Source organism: Schistocerca gregaria, chromosome 4, assembly GCF_023897955.1.
Source record: "Schistocerca gregaria isolate iqSchGreg1 chromosome 4, iqSchGreg1.2, whole genome shotgun sequence".
Classification (NCBI taxonomy): Eukaryota; Metazoa; Arthropoda; class Insecta; order Orthoptera; family Acrididae; genus Schistocerca; species Schistocerca gregaria.
In genome coordinates this window covers 40,412,077-40,430,501 of record NC_064923.1, presented here as the reverse complement: position 1 = coordinate 40,430,501, position 18,425 = coordinate 40,412,077, and the positions used below count along the sequence as shown (strand labels likewise).

General features: G+C 44.9%; 1 protein-coding gene across 1 annotated transcript in view; it reads right to left on the bottom strand.

Annotated features, from left to right (window-relative positions):
* Positions 1-18,101, bottom strand: part of LOC126267336 (unc-112-related protein-like) — a 617,319-nt gene extending 599,218 nt beyond the window's left edge. Inside the window, exon 1 of the mRNA XM_049972442.1 lies at positions 17,686-18,101. Coding sequence (XP_049828399.1) covers positions 17,686-17,827 — 142 coding nt within the window. The 5' untranslated portion in view covers positions 17,828-18,101. The remainder of the gene's footprint in view (positions 1-17,685) is intronic.
* Positions 18,102-18,425: the final 324 nt, after the last annotated feature.

The following is an 18,425-nucleotide window of genomic DNA, read 5'->3' as shown; positions in this document are numbered from 1 at the left end:
AATTTGAGAGGACGCACTATGAAGTGCAGAACTGACATACTCAGATACAGGAATCACAGCACACAGGAAAGCATAGTATGCCTTCTTCAAGCCTAACGAGAGAAACGTTAAAAGTTTCTCTTCACGGGTCTGAATAATGTTATTGTTCTTCAGCACAGCATTGTCATATTTTGTGGGAGACACAACCAATTCTGATGTCTCGATAGCCTTCCTCTTTCCATAGTCTTAAGGCGTTCCTTCATCTTGCAACTCTTTTCTAAATAACAGAAAATGTCAACTAAAAGTTCGCCAATTTTAACAGGCAAACTGCTTGCACCTTTCTCAGCAGACAAGTTGATCAAATGACATGAGCAACCCAGCACAAACAAATACCGTTGTGCTTCCCTTAAAACAGCTGCAAATCCCATTTTTCTTTCCAATCATGACTGGAGCATTGTCTGAACAAGATGATAGAAAATTTTTAATTGGCATTTCATAATACTCCAACTGTGAAATTAACAAATTACGAATATTATCTCCCGTTGAATCACACAACAAGGCTGGGACAGACAGCACTGAAGTAACTATCTTTTCCTGCTTTTCCTCAAAACAGGTGACTACTCAGTGACAAAGTGTAGCATCACCGTCATTGCTGTCATCTGTAGCCAAAGTAAAACGTTCATGTTGCACGCAACTAACAAGTTTATTTCTTGAATAGGTAGTCATTTCTTTCAAAATATGTGAATTCTTTGTACGGCCATAACAGTATCTTTTTGAGATTTCCGAACCAGGGAACATTTTCTTAAAATGACCACCAGCATAATCAGCAGCAGCTAATGGAGTATTATGTTCAGTTAAAAATGAAGTGAACGAATATTCTGTTCTTATTACATCAAGGTCAGCTCCAGGAAAGGTAAAAAGTGAATCACTTTTCATACTGCTATCCTTCATTTTCGTATTGGAGACGTGTTTAACGGATTTAATCATATTTATTAATTTAGTTCTTCCTCCGTAAGCAATATTTATATCACACGAACACATGGAACAGAATGCGAATGTTTCATCTTTCCGCGATCGCTTAATAGAGGGAAATTCAGGAGAATATGCATCCCTGAAAGTCTGATGATATAGTTTCTCAGTATAACTCATCTCTGAATCGCACAAAAATTCATCACACAATTGCGCGAATACCAGAAACACAACAAATACCGCATAAAACCAAGCATAAACAAAGGTTTCCCGCTAACACGCAGTCGAAGCACAACACGCGAACACTAAATCGGACATCAATTCGTCACACAATTGCACGAATACCAGAAAATACAGCAAAAACCGCATAAAAGCAAGCATATACAAACCTTTCGCGCTAACATACAATCGATGCACAAAGCGTATGCTACGATAATGTGTGTATCGTTATTGTCGATAGAACGTTCGATGGACTTTCGCCGGCGGTGATTCAAACACAAAGAGTCAATAACAAAAGCGCAGCTATATTCTTCGAGAAGGGATTATCGATAATATTATGGGTCGACTTTCAGTCGAACTTCAAACACGCGCATCTCAGAATAGCAGGTATTATCGAACGTCAAAACGGAAATGCGATATGCATGCAGAGGGCTAACAAGCCCGGGAGTTGAAAATCTGGAAAAATAATGGAAGCAAGGCTAAAGAAAAATCAAGACACGTTTATAGGATTTGTCGACCTGGAAAAAGCGTTCGACAATATAAAATGGTGCAAGCTCTTCAAGATTCTGAAAAAAGTAGGGGTAAGCTATAGGGAGAGAAGGGTCATATACAATATGTACAACAACCAAGAGGGAATAATAAGAGTGGACGATCAAGAACGAAGTGCTCGTATTAAGAAGGGAGTAAGACAAGGCTGTAGCCTTTCACCCCTACTCTTCAATCTGTACATCGAGGAAGCAATGATGGAAATAAAAGAAAGGTTCAGGAGTGGAATTAAAATACAAGGTGAAAGGATATCAATGATACGATTCGCTGATGACATTGCTATCCTGAGTGAAAGTGAAGAAGAATTAAATGATCTGCTGAACGGAATGAACAGTCTAATGAGTACACAGTACGGTTTGAGAGTAAATCGGAGAAAGACAAAGCTAATGAGAAGTAGTAGAAATGAGAACAGCGAGTCGTACATCAATTACTTAAGAATGGATGAGCGTACATTTCTGTATGTGCTCAATGAAGTGTATCCTCATATCACAAAGCACAATATTGACTTAAGAACAGCTACATCTGCAGAAGACAGGCTCACTGTAACACTCCGATTCCTTGCTACAGGAGAGTGTTAGGTTAGGTTAGGTGAGGTCAGGTCAGGTCTCCAATCTTCTTAATCTATTTTTGTATTCATCGTGCCTCAGGTTGATAATGCGCTCATCAGCTTCATACATCTCTATTAATTTTGTAGTTGTCGGCACACACGAATTGTATTTACTGGCAATGTTTATAAAAACACAACAGACGACAGAATGATGCAGCGATGCTAGCGCTCCATGTGGCAACATGTGACACTGCAGTGAACAGAAGACAAGCGACTTCTTTGACCAAATCTACAGCGAGGCCCTAGATTTGATCAAATAATGGACGACATTTGACAAAGTTCCCTATTACACCAATTTGACAAAGATATTTGACAAAGAAATTTGATAGTGTAATACCGGCCTAAAATCACAGCACCATCGCATCCGAAAATTTTGCCGTTTCTTCTACGACAAACTGAAGGAGCAGGTTACACAGTTGTCTTTCCTTTGCGTGGTATCCGCTAAAGCTTAGCAGCACGGAGCCTCGGCGTTTCGGTACTCCTTAAGGTGGGACCTGCGAAACAGTGCTAGATTCGCGTGGATAGATGGTTTGTCGAGAGACGACTGCTGCAGCGCCTGCACGCCGCACACCTGTGGCAGTGCCGGCGCTGGCGTGGCGTGGCAACAGCGCAGTCCGCCGCCCAGCCACCAGGGCAGCCAGTGTGGCTTTCCCTGTGGCCTGCGCTGGCTGTGGCGGCGGACTGCGCTGTGCTGTACTGTACTGTGCTGTGCTGTGTCCCTGAGCATCGCAGGTGCGCCCCCACCCTCTTCCTCATGCCACTGCCACGGCCGCACCAGCCTGCGGTGACGTGTGGCCACCGGAAACTGAACTGACAGCGCTGTTTCTGCAACAGCCGCCACACCTTGTGGCTTCGCGTACCCCATTCCGTCGTTATACTCTTTCTCCTCTTGCTGTCTACTTTCGTTTTTACTACTCACGCCGGGGCATGCTGGACCGTGCGATGTACAGTGTGGGCAATTTTCAGCGCTTTGTTCTACCTTTTCTTAGTAGCCACATTACTTTCCTTCACACAGGCTGGCTTCTTCTCCGCTCGTCAGACCAAGCTGTTCCAGTCTTCCTGCGTTTTTCTGTCGAGTCGCGAATTTTCTGTCTAAATGTGTTCTACTCTCGTCTATTAGGCTGCTTTATTCCTGCTTCTTTCGGGTCTTCTGAAACTACACCGATCCTTTCTAGTTTTAGAATTTTTCGTTAACCGCTAGTTCGTAGAATTTCACAACCTATCTAGTTGAGCTTTTTGTTGGTTCCATTTTTTTTAATGCGCTCATAGAAATTTAACCTGCGTTTATTCTGATTCGAATACTTGTCTGGAACCGCGCGACCGCGACGGTCGCAGGTTCGAATCCCGCCTCTGGCATGGATGTGTGTGATGTCCTCACGTTAGTCAGGTTTAAGTAGTTCTAAGTTCTAGGGGACTGATGACCTAAGATGTTAAGTCCATAGTGCACAGAGCCCTTTGGGAAGAAGAAAAAAAAACACCCAGAGAGTAGAAATGAGTTAAAACTTAGCGCATTGTATGTCCGTGCACATACATTCATTTCCACTCGTGCGAGGGGCCCATCATACATCCGGCCTCGTAGTGACGCAAAAGTTTAGCGGAAGCAAACAGCTGACCTGCGCTGACTTGCCATCGCAGCCAGGCGCGAAGTGCAGCAGCGATGACGTGGACGTGACGTCACTATGCGGTAGCACGAGCCACTGGTCTATTTCACGATACGAAAGTGGGTGTCTGTCGCGACCGCCATTCTGTTCTTTCTGAATATATCTCGCACGAAGCTGATATGGCCGTTTCTAATTTCACCGGTCCATCATGGAGACTATTGGCAATTTCAGTATAAAGAAGTGGCGCGTCTTCAAAGCTTCCATCAGAGTTAATCTGAAAGCAGTACTTTTCCACAAAGGGAACGAATTTCCTTCTGTTTCGTGTGCTCACGAAGTTAATCTGAAGGTCAGATATGAGAACTCTAAACTGCTACTCACATTTATCAAATATGAGAAATACAAATGGCGTTTGTATACACCTCGAGATGAAGAATGTGGCGAGTGTGGTCAACGCTCCTCTTGTTGACCCCAAAAATGTGTATCTTTCTCCGCTGCATATTAAACTGAGTGTCATAAAAATGTTTGTCAATGCCATGGAGCAAAATTCATGTGCATTCGTGTATTTATGAGAGAAGTTTCCGAGGGTCAGCGAAACAAAAATAATGGAAGGAACATTTGTAGGACCGCAAATTAGGGAATTGATAACTGAGGAACATTTCCTCGGTTTGTTAACTGGTGCCGAAAAAACGGCATCGCTCTCTTTCGCAAGTGTCTGCACGAAAGTTTTAGGTAACCAGATAACAGAGAACTTCTTCCGGGGTAAATGTGGCACAGTTAGAGACGAACATGGAGAGCGGTTCCACAAGGACATTTATCAGGTGGGAGAGGGAGGCTATTGTCCAGCTACTACTGATCCTTACGATGCGGACTTCCTGAAGCGAGAATCGTAGGAAAACAGGAAGGAAACAATTGTGCGTATGGTTCTCTACTTTCATTTACTCTTACGTTACTGTACGAGTTGGAAATCTAATTTGCACGAACTTTTCCAAAACACGACATAAAAGCACTATTCCATTTCTTTGTTAAATATATAGTCACTTCTGGGTGCTTATCGTGCATTATGTGTGTTGTCCAACATGCCCCCTGAAATTCAGGAGCGCAAAGGCATCAGCCTAAACGTTAACGCACAGTAAATATGCGCTCAGATATCTGACAACCAGGACCAAGGTTCACTGACGTATGCGCGGTTTCAAACGAATCCTACGTCACCCGCGAGCGTGAGATATGCCCTCTGTTTCTTATACTGCTTATACATTAACAAGCAGTGACGGGAGAACTTGGCGGAAATGACGTAAAATGAAACGTTAAAAAAAAAAAAAAAGACACACACAAATACTGGCTTCTTGTATGATGACTGCTGCAAACATATCATCAGAGAAGCTTCATGAACAAATTGCTCAGAAACTGCAGCCGTATACATTAACCTTATGCGAACGGAAACAATAAATTTGCTGAGGAGTATACGCGTGACCACCAACATCAGTTAGCTTGTTCTCGTCTTATGATGCCGTGTCGCTGAAAAGTATGTTTTCGGAAACACGAATTAATCATCTAATAACTCAGCCTACATGTGACTGCACTTTCCCGCTACAGAGCTGTGGAAGCTGCCATGTGTTTCATGTTAACTGACATGTGTGAAGGGTCAACTAGTCGCAAACAGAGATAGAGCTGGAAACAACGTCAAGGAAAACAAAACATCTGGCTCGCAAATACGGCTGAAAGCAAGTTGCGATTGCTTAACTTCATTTCGAAATACTCTGAACGAACCGAGCGAGGTAGCGCAGTGGTTAGCACACTGGACTCGCATTCGAGAGGACAACGGTTCAATCCCACGTCCGACCATCCTGATTTAGGTTATCCGTAATTTCCTTAAATCACTCCAGGCAAATGCCGGCACGGTTCCTTTGAAAGGGCACAGCCGACTTCCTCCCCCGTCCTTCCGTAACCCGATGAGACCGATGACCTCGCTGTTTGGTCTCTTCCCCAAAGAACCCAACCCAACTGTATACGAGGTATGTTACTACAGCACCCTTCATTAGAACTGCTCAGTCAAAACACCAAAAATTATTAGACAAGAGTGAAATACAAGTTTGTAAACGTATGGCTGATTAACAGTTTAAGTTTCTGCACAATAAATGGACGACTGCTCATATTCGTAAGGTTCTACAGCGTGTCCGCTGTGTATGCTTCCGTAGTTAGAAATATTTAGTAGCACAATGGAATCTTACACCTCTCACAGCGATCAGAAAAAAAATCTTACAGCAATATCATCCCGAAACCTTATACACCAAGTTGCATTAGTTTCCGATATCCCCCGCCTCTGTTATCCAGAAAGATAACCAGCGTATCGGTGTCAGCAACAGTGTTAGGTGCTTACATGTATCGCTTTCTCTGATGTGAACTGATATATAACTGACCAGCATACACCCATGTTTAGGTACAAACTGAGTTAATATTCCGTAAATTGACTCTTCCTACGCCATTATGGCGTGTCGTGCTAGCCGATCCACCACACATGTAAGTAACTAAACAACCAACCGACCGGCTGAGTGATAAAGACCAACAGGGGAAGCTCCATAACAGATCGGAGCACATTATACACTCCTGGAAATGGAAAAAAGAACACATTGACACCGGTGTGTCAGACCCACCATACTTGCTCCGGACACTGCGAGAGGGCTGTACAAGCAATGATCACATGCACGGCACAGCGGACACACCAGGAACCGCGGTGTTGGCCGTCGAATGGCGCTAGCTGCGCAGCATTTGTGCACCGCCGCCGTCAGTGTCAGCCAGTTTGCCGTGGCATACGGAGCTCCATCGCAGTCTTTAACACTGGTAGCATGCCGCGACAGCGTGGACGTGAACCGTATGTGCAGTTGACGGACTTTGAGCGAGGGCGTATAGTGGGCATGCGGGAGGCCGGGTGGACGTACCGCCGAATTGCTCAACACGTGGGGCGTGAGGTCTCCACAGTACATCGATGTTGTCGCCAGTGGTCGGCGGAAGGTGCACGTGCCCGTCGACCTGGGACCGGACCGCAGCGACGCACGGATGCACGCCAAGACCGTAGGATCCTACGCAGTGCCGTAGGGGACCGCACCGCCACTTCCCAGCAAATTAGGGACACTGTTGCTCCTGGGGTATCGGCGAGGACCATTCGCAACCGTCTCCATGAAGCTGGGCTACGGTCCCGCACACCGTTAGGCCGTCTTCCACTCACGCCCCAACATCGTGCAGCCCGCCTCCAGTGGTGTCGCGACAGGCGTGAATGGAGGGACGAATGGAGACGTGTCGTCTTCAGCGATGAGAGTCGCTTCTGCCTTGGTGCCAATGATGGTCGTATGCGTGTTTGGCGCCGTGCAGGTGAGCGCCACAATCAGGACTGCATACGACCGAGGCACACAGGGCCAACACCCGGCATCATGGTGTGGTGAGCGATCTCCTACACTGGCCGTACACCTCTGGTGATCGTCGAGGGAACACTGAATAGTGCACGGTACATCCAAACCGTCATCGAACCCACTGTTCTACCATTCCTAGACCGGCAAGGGAACTTGCTGTTCCAACAGGACAATGCACGTCCGCATGTATCCCGTGCCACCCAACGTGCTCTAGAAGGTGTAAGTCAACTACCCTGGCCAGCAAGATCTCCGGATCTGTCCCCCATTGAGCATGTTTGGGAGTGGATGAAGCGTCGTCTCACGCGGTCTGCACGTCCAGCACGAACGCTGGTCCAACTGAGGCGCCAGGTGGAAATGGCATGGCAAGCCGTTCCACAGGACTACATCCAGCATCTCTACGATCGTCTCCATGGGAGAATAGCACCCTGCATTGCTGCGAAAGGTGGATATACACTGTACTAGTGCCGACATTGTGCATGCTCTGTTGCCTGTGTCTATGTGCCTGTGGTTCTGTCAGTGTGATCATGTGATGTATCTGACCCCAGGAATGTGTCAATAAAGTTTCCCCTTCCTGGGACAATGAATTCACGGTGTTCTTATTTCAATTTTCCGGAGTGTAGTACTGCACACCTGGTTCGTGGTTGACAATAGCAGAACGGCTGGTGCCCGACCAATGGAAGGACTCTTGTCGGCTTGTCGTTGGGTTCGCCTGGATGGAAAAACTCTCGTTTTAATTGTTTTCTTTTTAAAAATAGTTTCAGCGACAAAATTTCCACCATCGTTTTCGTTACTCAGAAAAGTGCAAAGTTAGTATCGTTATAAACGTCATTATATGTGTACTTTTTGGTTCCAAATGTTGTATTCTGGGAATAGTTTCATAATCCCTTATTTACTTCAAGTCACAGCACGGTTTCTACATTCGTTGCCGTTATTTCCGTCAATTTTCTATATTTTGTTGCCTTGTCTTTGCTATAAAGCATGTCATCTGCAACTGTATCAATGGCTGTTATTAACAAATATGAGAAAGATAACTCTTATACGTCAGCGGGTGTACTATTTGAAACTGCGCTAGTTTTGTGGATACATTTTTGGGGTGTACTAGGTTGTTACGTAATCTATCACGTACTCACGTTCGTTGGTCAGTTTGCAGTTGCTTGCCAACAAAGACAAACATAGCTTTTGCACCTCGGTTCGAAACGTTACATCTTGTTGTTGAGTGTGTCGCGAGAATGATCGCATATTGTCAGAACGTTTTGAAAATTGTAGCTGGATTTCTGACGAGTTCTGTTGCTATTTATATCTCTGCGAGTGATGGCGGAGTGATTACATTTGTGTGTGTTTCGTTCCTGTTCTGCGCCTCAGTGTCAGTTCTCTTAGAGCCTTAAGAGTGTGTTGGACACGTTGCGTTTTTATTTATTAAGGTTTTGCCCTCAGCTCTAGCCTGTCGCACCTAATAAATTTAGAATTTCCAATGTGAAATGCAAAACACAGGAGACATAATAACATAAATTAAGAAAATCAACATTCTCTTAACAGGAAAATTGATATCTTTTGACATTACACCCATGTTCACATCTGCGCTTACAGAAGACACTATAAACAGTACAGAACTGCAGCTAAAAACCAAGAAATTCCTAGACCTATAAATAAATGAAATCTCATTCATCCTTGGCCTAATCACAGAACATAATTACTTAATTTTGAACAACAGCTTCTATTTGCAACAATAGAGAGTCACCCATAACCTACATTGTCTTGGACCATGCAGAAAACGTAAATATTCAACAACACTGTAAAACGAGAAGAGTACAAAAATAATACACTGATCCCGATATCTGGATGACATTGTCCGTCTTATGGATGAAACACAAAATAGCATCGACGAGCTATACAATAATATCAACACCGTACACCCACAAATCTGCTTCGCAGTGGAAGCTGAAGAAGAAAAGAAATTAAATTTGTGGATATTACAATTAAAAGGCACAATAACCAAAATGAATTTTCCAGCTACAGAAAACCCACATCCACAAACACTGTTATCCATACCTCTTTCAACAACTCAGGAGCTCATAAACATTCCAGTTTCATAGACATGCTTCACAGGATAAACAGAATATATCTTAAACTAGAAAACTACGCACACGAATTAAATATTCTCAAACAAAGTGCTGTTGCAAATGAACACGGAACAGAGACGATAAACAAGCTCAACAGCAAGGAAAAAGTGAACGTTAATGATAGAGACCACCTGCTCGAGAGCACAACCAAAGGGCCTAAAACACAGAGGCAGAATACACAGGCAACACAGCAAATCACACCTCGTCTAAAAAAAGAAACAGTGTGTACACACTGTCGTACAATAATGAAATAGCACATACAATTGAAAACATAGTGATAAAGTAAAGAATCCCAGTAACATTCACAACAAACGACACAGTTCAACAGAGGCCACGATGAGACAAAAGAATCTCAGGCAAGTTCAGGAATGCAAGAATATACCACCTCACGTGTAACTCCTGTCATGCCCAACACACAGAAAAAAAACAAGCATAAACTTCCGAACAATGCACACAGAACACATGAGAGATCTGAAGACTTGCAGCACACATTTAACTTTCGTAGATCACTTACTAAATAGAAACCACCACACCACTAATAGTGAAACTGGTCTAGACATCCTGAAACATAACAGTAATTTATACCGAAAACTAACAATAGAGGGAAATTATTACACACAAAAGGCTAGAGCGGAAGGCATAAACGTAATAAATGAAAACACAGCACTTTGCATCAGCACGCTCTTTACAGCTCTAAACGCCCTCGTAAACGAGCAAACTCGTATGTCAAGCGCACCCTTGTCTAGACGTACAAGTACAAACGACGTTTGTCAGTTGAACCTCACTTTGGAGAAGACGCTGTTCGTGTTCATGAGTATTTTAGCAGCAGTGAAATGGCCACAAATGCAGATAAACCAGTCTTGGCACTGTGTTTGGGGACGAAGAACAAGAAAACGAGACACATCCAGGGAATGGCTTAAAACGAGAGAGAGAGTTGTAGTCATGCAAACCTGCTAAACGAAATGTTGCTCTCAGAACCCGTTGATTACATCAACTTTCTTCGAATGGGCAATGAAATCTTTGAAAAATTTTTAAGGCTCTCGTAAAAGAGGAAACTTCTCTGTCAAATTGGCTGCGGATGGGTCAAACAAGCCATACACGTATGCCACCTAGAAAGCTTATCAGTTTAACCTTACTTTTGAAGCAGACGCTTTTCGTGTATGATGTTCTTTGGCACGAATGGCTACAAAAGCACATAAACTATTTCTAACTTTGACTCTGGCACTGCGTATAAAGAAGAACAAAAATAACAAAAGAGGAAGCCAGGCCAGGGAAATGTCTGAAATGGGAGGATATGCAGATGAAAATCTGTTAATGATGTTACACTCAGAATCTAGTCATGACATCAACTTCCTGCAGATGGACAGTGAAACGTTTGTTTGTAACTTGATTAGAGTTACTTCGCCCTTACATTGAAAAAAAAAAGAAAAAAGAGACACAACTTTGGGTAATTTTATTTTCTTATTCTTGGTCACATAATGACAGTTCATTGAAATACTGCATGGTGGGAATATATAGCTCACATCATTTGTGAAAGAACCTGAGAACTTCGATTTCTTTTATTTCATGTCTTGCATAAATTATTTTGTTCATGACCTGTTCCTTTTGGAAAAAAGTGTGATACATCTACTATTCTGGTAATTGTCAGCGCTGTTGTTTTTATCCTTGTTGTAGAAACACACTATTAAGTGAGATAAATTGTGATAAAACAGTTTTTCACTCTACACAGGCGGCGAAACATCGACACGAACAACGTCCGTCATCTTGTAAATTTACCGTCAATCAAAATTTCTTGCAAACACGTCAGACACGATCTATGCTCGACAAACACGTCAAACAGCACCGTACACGATTAAATATTTGGCAAGTATAGTTTAGTGTGACAAAACGTTAGATCGTTTACGGGGGCCTTAACAGAACTGACATAGAGCACAGAACAGGAACAAAACACGCACACACTCCTGTATGATCACTCTCCTATCACTCACTGGGGTATAAATAAGGAGCAGAATAGCAGATGTCGTCAGAACTCCCGGTACAATTTTCAAAACCTTCTCGCAACATGCGATAATTCTCGCGACACACGCAACAACAACACGGCGTAATGTTTTGAACTACAACCAAGCCGTAGAAGTTACGTTTCTCTTTGTTTAAAAGCAACTGCAAGTCGATCAACGAACGTGAGTACATGACAAATTACGAACCAACCTAGTGCTCACGAAAAGTGTATCTACAACACTACCGCAATTCCGTATAGTATAACGCTGTCTTATACAAATTCACTTTTTTTATAATTGTTTGTGATAGCCACTCATGCAATTGCTGATGAGATGCTGTACGCCGAAGAAACGGCAACAGGAACATAGATAATATGCCGGAAATAACGGCAACAAACGTAGAAACCATGCTGCGACTTAAAGTAGATAATATATTATACAACTGTTAATTTTGTTTTGCTTAATAAAACAGCCCCATCCGCATAAAGATGTTTAGTTATTTACCGGTGACCGGTTTCGACCCCTGTTCTGGTCGTTACCAGACCGCTTACTCCATGGCAGTCTGATGAAGCTGGCGAGGCGCAGACGCCACTGTAGGAGGCATGCAACCACGATAATGAACACAACAGTGGTCGAAATCCGTCACCAGTAAATAAATAAACATCTTTCGCTGCTAAGACTATTTCATTATAAAAAAATTGGATTTGTTATAACCGATGACTTTCCAGTAGAAACAAGGTAAAATATTTAAAAAAATTATCTTCACAGAATACTATATCTGGAACCAAACAGTACACATCATATAATGTTTTAATGTTCTTAAGTATGCAAATTTCCCATGTTTTAGAATAAAGATAAGCCAATGATGATGGTGATTTTGTCGCTGAAACTAGTTTAGTGGAGAAAATAGTTAAAACAAAAGTGTTTTGATTCAAGGCGTAGCCGCACTCCCTCCATATTGGCGTGTTTATACAAACACGGCACAATGGAACAGTTCGAGATGAAATGAGTAGCTGATAACTTGTCAAAGCACACATTGTCATTTACTTTGCAAGATGATAGTAGCCTTACCGTGTGAGCATACAGACATTTTGCGGTAGTAGATTAAGTTATCGTCCGGAAGCGGCTGCAACTAACTGAGTGGAGTGACACCAGAAATCGCGGATGTATTCGTTTTATTTATCGTGTGGAACACATACAAAAAATACGTAATGCAGATTAACAACAAATTATTGTATAGGTGTAGGAATCAGATTGATAGTAATACCAAAACACGGTGAGGAATGTTTCCCACCAAAAGAGCTATATTTATGCAGATAACACTAAAAACAGCAAAGCAAATGAAGAAGACTCCGCACAGCAGAACTAGTGAACTATTTTGTGAGGACCTGAGAGACAGTAAAGATCCCAGCAGAGTGGAAAATAGCATTTCTCCACCAACTGCATACAAAGGGAGACAAATTTCTACAGCTGGAGAGAAGCGTCACTTCTGCCAGTGGCATACAAAGCGTTATGAAAAATTCTTCTGGACGGGGGTGAAGATAGTTTAGGCACACAAATGGGAGAATATCAGGTTAGTTTTCGATTGGGAAGATTTTGTACAGAACAGATTTTTAACTTAAAATTCGCCACAGAATGTTGAACTACCAAATTTATTGATTTCAAGAAAGCATTCGATGTGGTTGACACAGGAACAATGGAATACATCATTAGAAAATTTGATGTTAAATCAAAATATGTAAACATAATTCGTAAAACTTTAACAAATGCGATATGGAAAGTTAAATTTATAGCATAAGTGCCTCCGCCATTTGATATATAAACTGGTGTTAGACAAGGGGACGTTTTTACTGTTTATCTGTTTTAGGAGAAATTGTAAGGATGTGGAATTTGTAGCCAAAAAATTAGAAAACTGATACAAAAATTCTGGGAAGGGAAACAAATGGAATTATGGCAAATTGAACGGCTTTTTCAGACGATTTTGCAGTACTCTTAAAAAATCAGGTAACTATTTTCGAAAAAACAGCTTATGAAACTGCTCTCGATATTTTATCTTAAAAATAAAATTCGTGACTAATATACAAAATGACCAAAATACATAGCAGTATCAAGAGATTAAAGAGAGCAAGTTACTAAAGTGAAATGTCTTGGAGAAAATTTAGCGCAGAATAGACTAAAAAGAACTTGCAATAGATGTAAGAGTTAACAAAATGGAAAGAGTATCTCGTTTGACAAAAAATATCTATAAAACAAATCTGAAATAGTCTATCAGAGTGATAAGACCTGAGTGTTTATATGCATGTGAATGTTTATCGATGAAGTAGGCCTACAAGATGGACAGAATAGAGGAGCCTGAAAGACGGATGATTAGAAAAATAACGAGTGCCATTTGAACTAGAGGTGGTTGGGAAATGAGAAGTAAGAGGAGATGTCTGGAAACACCGAGTAAATATTGGAATTAATGTCAAAGCGGAGGTTAATCTTCTTTGGGCGCCTCTATGCAATGGATTAAACGTGATTAATTTCCTTTATTTCTGGAAAAAGAAATCGACAATAGGATGGATTACAGAAATAAAATACGAAATACCGCAAAGAATAGGAAATAACAGAAAGACTAAGATACTAAATTTGGAAGGATACTGAGGCAGAAAATCTGAAACATCATGGACAGAAGAAAGAAAACGACAAAAGGGGAGAAGGTGGAGAAATACTAGAAAAATGAAAAGCAACAAGAAACAAATGAGGGGGCACTGAAGTTGGTGCGTTACCCGGTGCGAAAAAGAAAAAAAAAAAGGAGGAATATATCGCATAATTCAGAACCGGACACGTAAGTTGTTGGAATATTCAACCGAACTTTGTGTCAGCGCCAGTAAAGGCGACTGCCACCTTGCGAAGCTGCCGTCGGGACGAGTGGGAGGCTATCAGCAGAGCGCCGTGACGTCACAAGGTGCAGCCAAGGTCGGTCAGGGGTAGGCCACTGCTGACTGCTGCGGTACAGCCCTGCGCAAGAAACAACCAGCTGCCGGGCACGGCTGCTGCGCGGCAGGTATAAGCGAAAGACGGACGGACGCCCCACGCTGGGACAGGTGACCTTGGCCACATCACGACCTTGAACGCAGAGGGGGCGGCGGCGGGGAGGGGGGAGAGGTGGTGGCAGTGGAACCCCTCGGAGCTGGAGTGTGGACGACGCTGTCTGACGCTTCTGATCTGCAGCCGGCAGTTGCAGCCCAACACTTCAGCGTCCAGCTACAGACTGCTTCTCTGTCGGGGCGGCGCGTCTTCGGCAACCGAAAGCCCGCGGGATCGAATGCCGGTCGAATCGGTCACTTTTTTCAGTCTGCCTTTAGCGTCTAGCATTCGCCTCTGCACTATGTGAGGACCCGCCACAAACGACACATGGTTCGGGTTCCTCGTCAGGCTGCAGGGCCCCTTCCCCTGTCGGACAACTGAGCAAGATTAAGGACACGGAACTCGCCTAAATGGCGTGCGGTAGAAAGGCTCTCACCTGGCCACTGTGCCACGCGAATTTATTATTTACGCCACACTGCAGACTGTTAACGAAGGTCCGAACATACGAATCTGGCCGCAGGTATGTCGTGGCTGGAAGACTTGTTAAGCAGCAGAACACAGTACGCTGTCTTCGACGGCGAGTATTTGTCGGAGACTGAGGCGTCGTCAGGAGTGCCCCAGGGCAATGTGGAATGGCCACTCTCGTTTTCTACGCAACCATACGCGAACAGTCTGGCAGATGGGCAGTGCTAACCTGCGACTGTTTGCTGACAACGGGCCAGTGTACACGAAAAGTGTCGCCGTCGTGTGACTGTAGGAGGGTACAGCAAGTACTACAGGAGAAGAGGAACGGTTTAACCGACGCCTTCCAAGTCACAGCCGTGTCCTTAAATCTGCACGGCACTGTCTTCAGGTGGCATAACCCATCTGACAAGAAGACAGATTCACAATATTACAACACCACGGACTTCGAAAAATTAAATGTAGGTACAAATTTATTCACTGTTCTGCTTTACCGGACGCGAATCGCAGCTGTTAAATGTGGCCTACTTCACACTGCGTTACGCAAGCTCGAGTGCTGTGCCCCGCCTGCCGACCATACGCGGAGAATCGCAGTATTTCGCAACGTTAGTGAACACTCGGGAGCCTTTTATGTCGATGGTACTTTCTGCGGCGGATCTGCCCGGTACGAGACTGTCGGTGACAGCCCCTAGCGTCATCGAGCAAAAAGTGAGGCTTCGTTACAGGTAGAGAGGCACAAACAGTGAGTCGGCAAGTCAGTCTTATTTCCACAGAGTTGCTTCGCGGAACGGCGGGGACTGATTTATAATTGTCGCGTTTCTTGCACTCTTGCTTTGTAGCCATCTAGTGTAACGTGAGCACAAAATTTTATTTTCTCATAAAGTCGCCACAAGGTAATAGTGACGTAGTCACCTCCAATTGTGTTTTTTATCACTGAGTCTCCCCGTGACAAAACGTTTGGACCTCAAGTGCTGTCTCGAGTATCAACCGGAAAAGAAGCCGACAACATGCTGAAGTCGGAACGGGAGCTTCGGAGAGGTCGGTCCAAGTTGTCAGTTATTTGCTGAAGGTAGTAAATCTGCACACATGCGTTAACTCCTATCCGCTGTACGGTTTTCCAAATGCCTCCTAGTCCGCAGGCTGACTCCATGCACCACTCTCGAGGCCCGTGTGCCTCCTGAGGAAGTATCGCCGACCTACGCCTCATTCACCGCGCTCACTCTATTCCAGCACTCGTGTCCGTCTGCAGTTCCTCCGCCCACACACACTGCGCCCTCCGTTTCCAAATTGTCTCTTCCTTGATGGCTCAGAATGTATGCTCATCGATGTGTTTCTCTTCGTGTAGTTGGGTGGCAAATTTCTTTTTTTCCCTTATTCGATCATGTATCTCATGTTCAGCATTCTTCTGTATCGCCACCATTGAGAAGCTTCTGATCGGTTCTCGACTATACTGCTCATCTTCCACGGCTCAGCTCCACGGAAGACTGCAATCCTGGCAAACATTATCAGAAATATATCGTAACACTTCAATGTATATCACATGTTAATAATTTTCTGTATTTCGGAAATCTTTTTCTTGGTGTATTCATACTGCCAGTCTGCATTTTATATCCTGCTCCCTTCTGCCGTCGCGAGTTACTCCGCCGCTCAAATAGTGAAACCCGGCTTAGACCACTCTCAGTATCTCATTTCTTAATGTAATTCCTTCAGCACTACCTGACTTGATTCGATTACATTCCATTACTGTTGTTCTAGTGTAAGTCCCGGTAATGTTTTGCGTAGAGAAGCAGCAGAGTACAGGCAATTGCGCTCTTGCCCCGTGCACCAGTGTGCGATGAGCTCCACAGGTGTTCCACTACACTGTTGAAGTCACCGGAGAGGAAAACGTCTACGAATAACCGCCCGGAGCGACGCAACGTGAAATGAACCCTTGGAACTAATTGCGCGAAAACCAGGTGCCGCACTGAGAATCGTTGTAAGAACCTTAAGTAAGTCTAATCGATTTCCGACAGGAGTGACTTGCAAAACAATCGTTGGACCATTCTTGAGTAGTGCTTATCATTTCGGAACTGTTATCAGGTCCGATTAAAGACAGAGAGAGAGAGAGAGAGAGAGAGAGAGAGGGATGGGGGGGGGGGGAGATATCCAATGGAGAGCGGCGCGTTTGCTCAGGGGATTGTTTACAGTAAGGACGAGAGAGATCCCGAGATACTCTGCGAAGTTCAGTGGCATCACGCAGAGATTTAGTGCTGAAATTCTGAGAACATACCTTCCACGAGGCCGTATAGCGTACTACTCCCACAGGATACACGTATCGCAAGATGGTTAACAGTTACGACGTGAGTTTTGCACGATGTACGCGCATAATACGCATCAGAATACTCGTCAGACAGTTGTCCACTTCTTTGCATTTATCTCGAATTTCATTTTTTGTGAGGATATATGTTGCAAATGTAGCAAAGTGCGTTTAAAGATGACGCGAGCGCAAAATTAGCACAACCTTTATTTGACACTGACACTCACTGGGCTTCGCCAATTCGCGACCAAAACTATCACCTTTCAGCGTAAACAAGACCTCAGGCTACGCTGCAGGTAGACCGTCGCTACAGCCGACGTTCCAGGGGGTCGAATATCGCGCTGTGGCCGCAGAACGGCCGCGGGAAGAGAGGCGCAGAGGCGGCAGGGGGGTGGCTAGGCGAGTGCGCGGCTCACCTAGGTCCTCGACGAGGCGCAGCATGACGCCGCCGACGTGCAGGTCGCCCTTGACGCGCAGCGTGCGCTCGACGCTCAGGTCGGTGACGCAGACGCGCAGGTTCCAAGAGCCGTCGCCGACGGCGATGCCTCCGGCCATCATCTCGACGCTCTGCGACTGTCGCTGGTGATGTCTGGGGAGAAGAACGGCGGACGCGAGCTCGTGTCTGCCGGGGCGATGGGAGCGCCGGACACTTGACTGGCAGCGGGACTGCCTCACACTTGCTGCTCTGGCTAGTGGGAACGCGCGCCGGCGAGGCACGGGCCCATGACGAGCCGACACTGGCGGACTGGGCGGGCGCGGCTGCTCGCTGGACTTCGACTCTACGTCACGAGGCGGCGCGGCGCGGCTTTGCCTGCGGCGGTGGCGCGGGGGCGACTGGCTGCAGGCTGGCGAGCGCTGCCTGCCTGCCCCCCCTACCTTCCCCACCCCTCCCCTCCCCTGCCACAGACCCCCTCCACCTACCGCATTCCCGGCGCGCTGGCCACTTGCTCTCCAGGCAGAGTCTTCCCGCAAAAAGCTATCCTGCCGTATACCGGCCACGGCGGTAACTTCTCTCACGCACGTTACGTTAGGCCTCACTTAATCTCTCACCCGAGTGGTCCACTGTCAGACCTTAACGTGTGGACGGCTCTCGAAACATCTTCTTGTAATGAATATTACGTCCATAAAGGACGGTATCTTGCGGGCTGCGACTGTT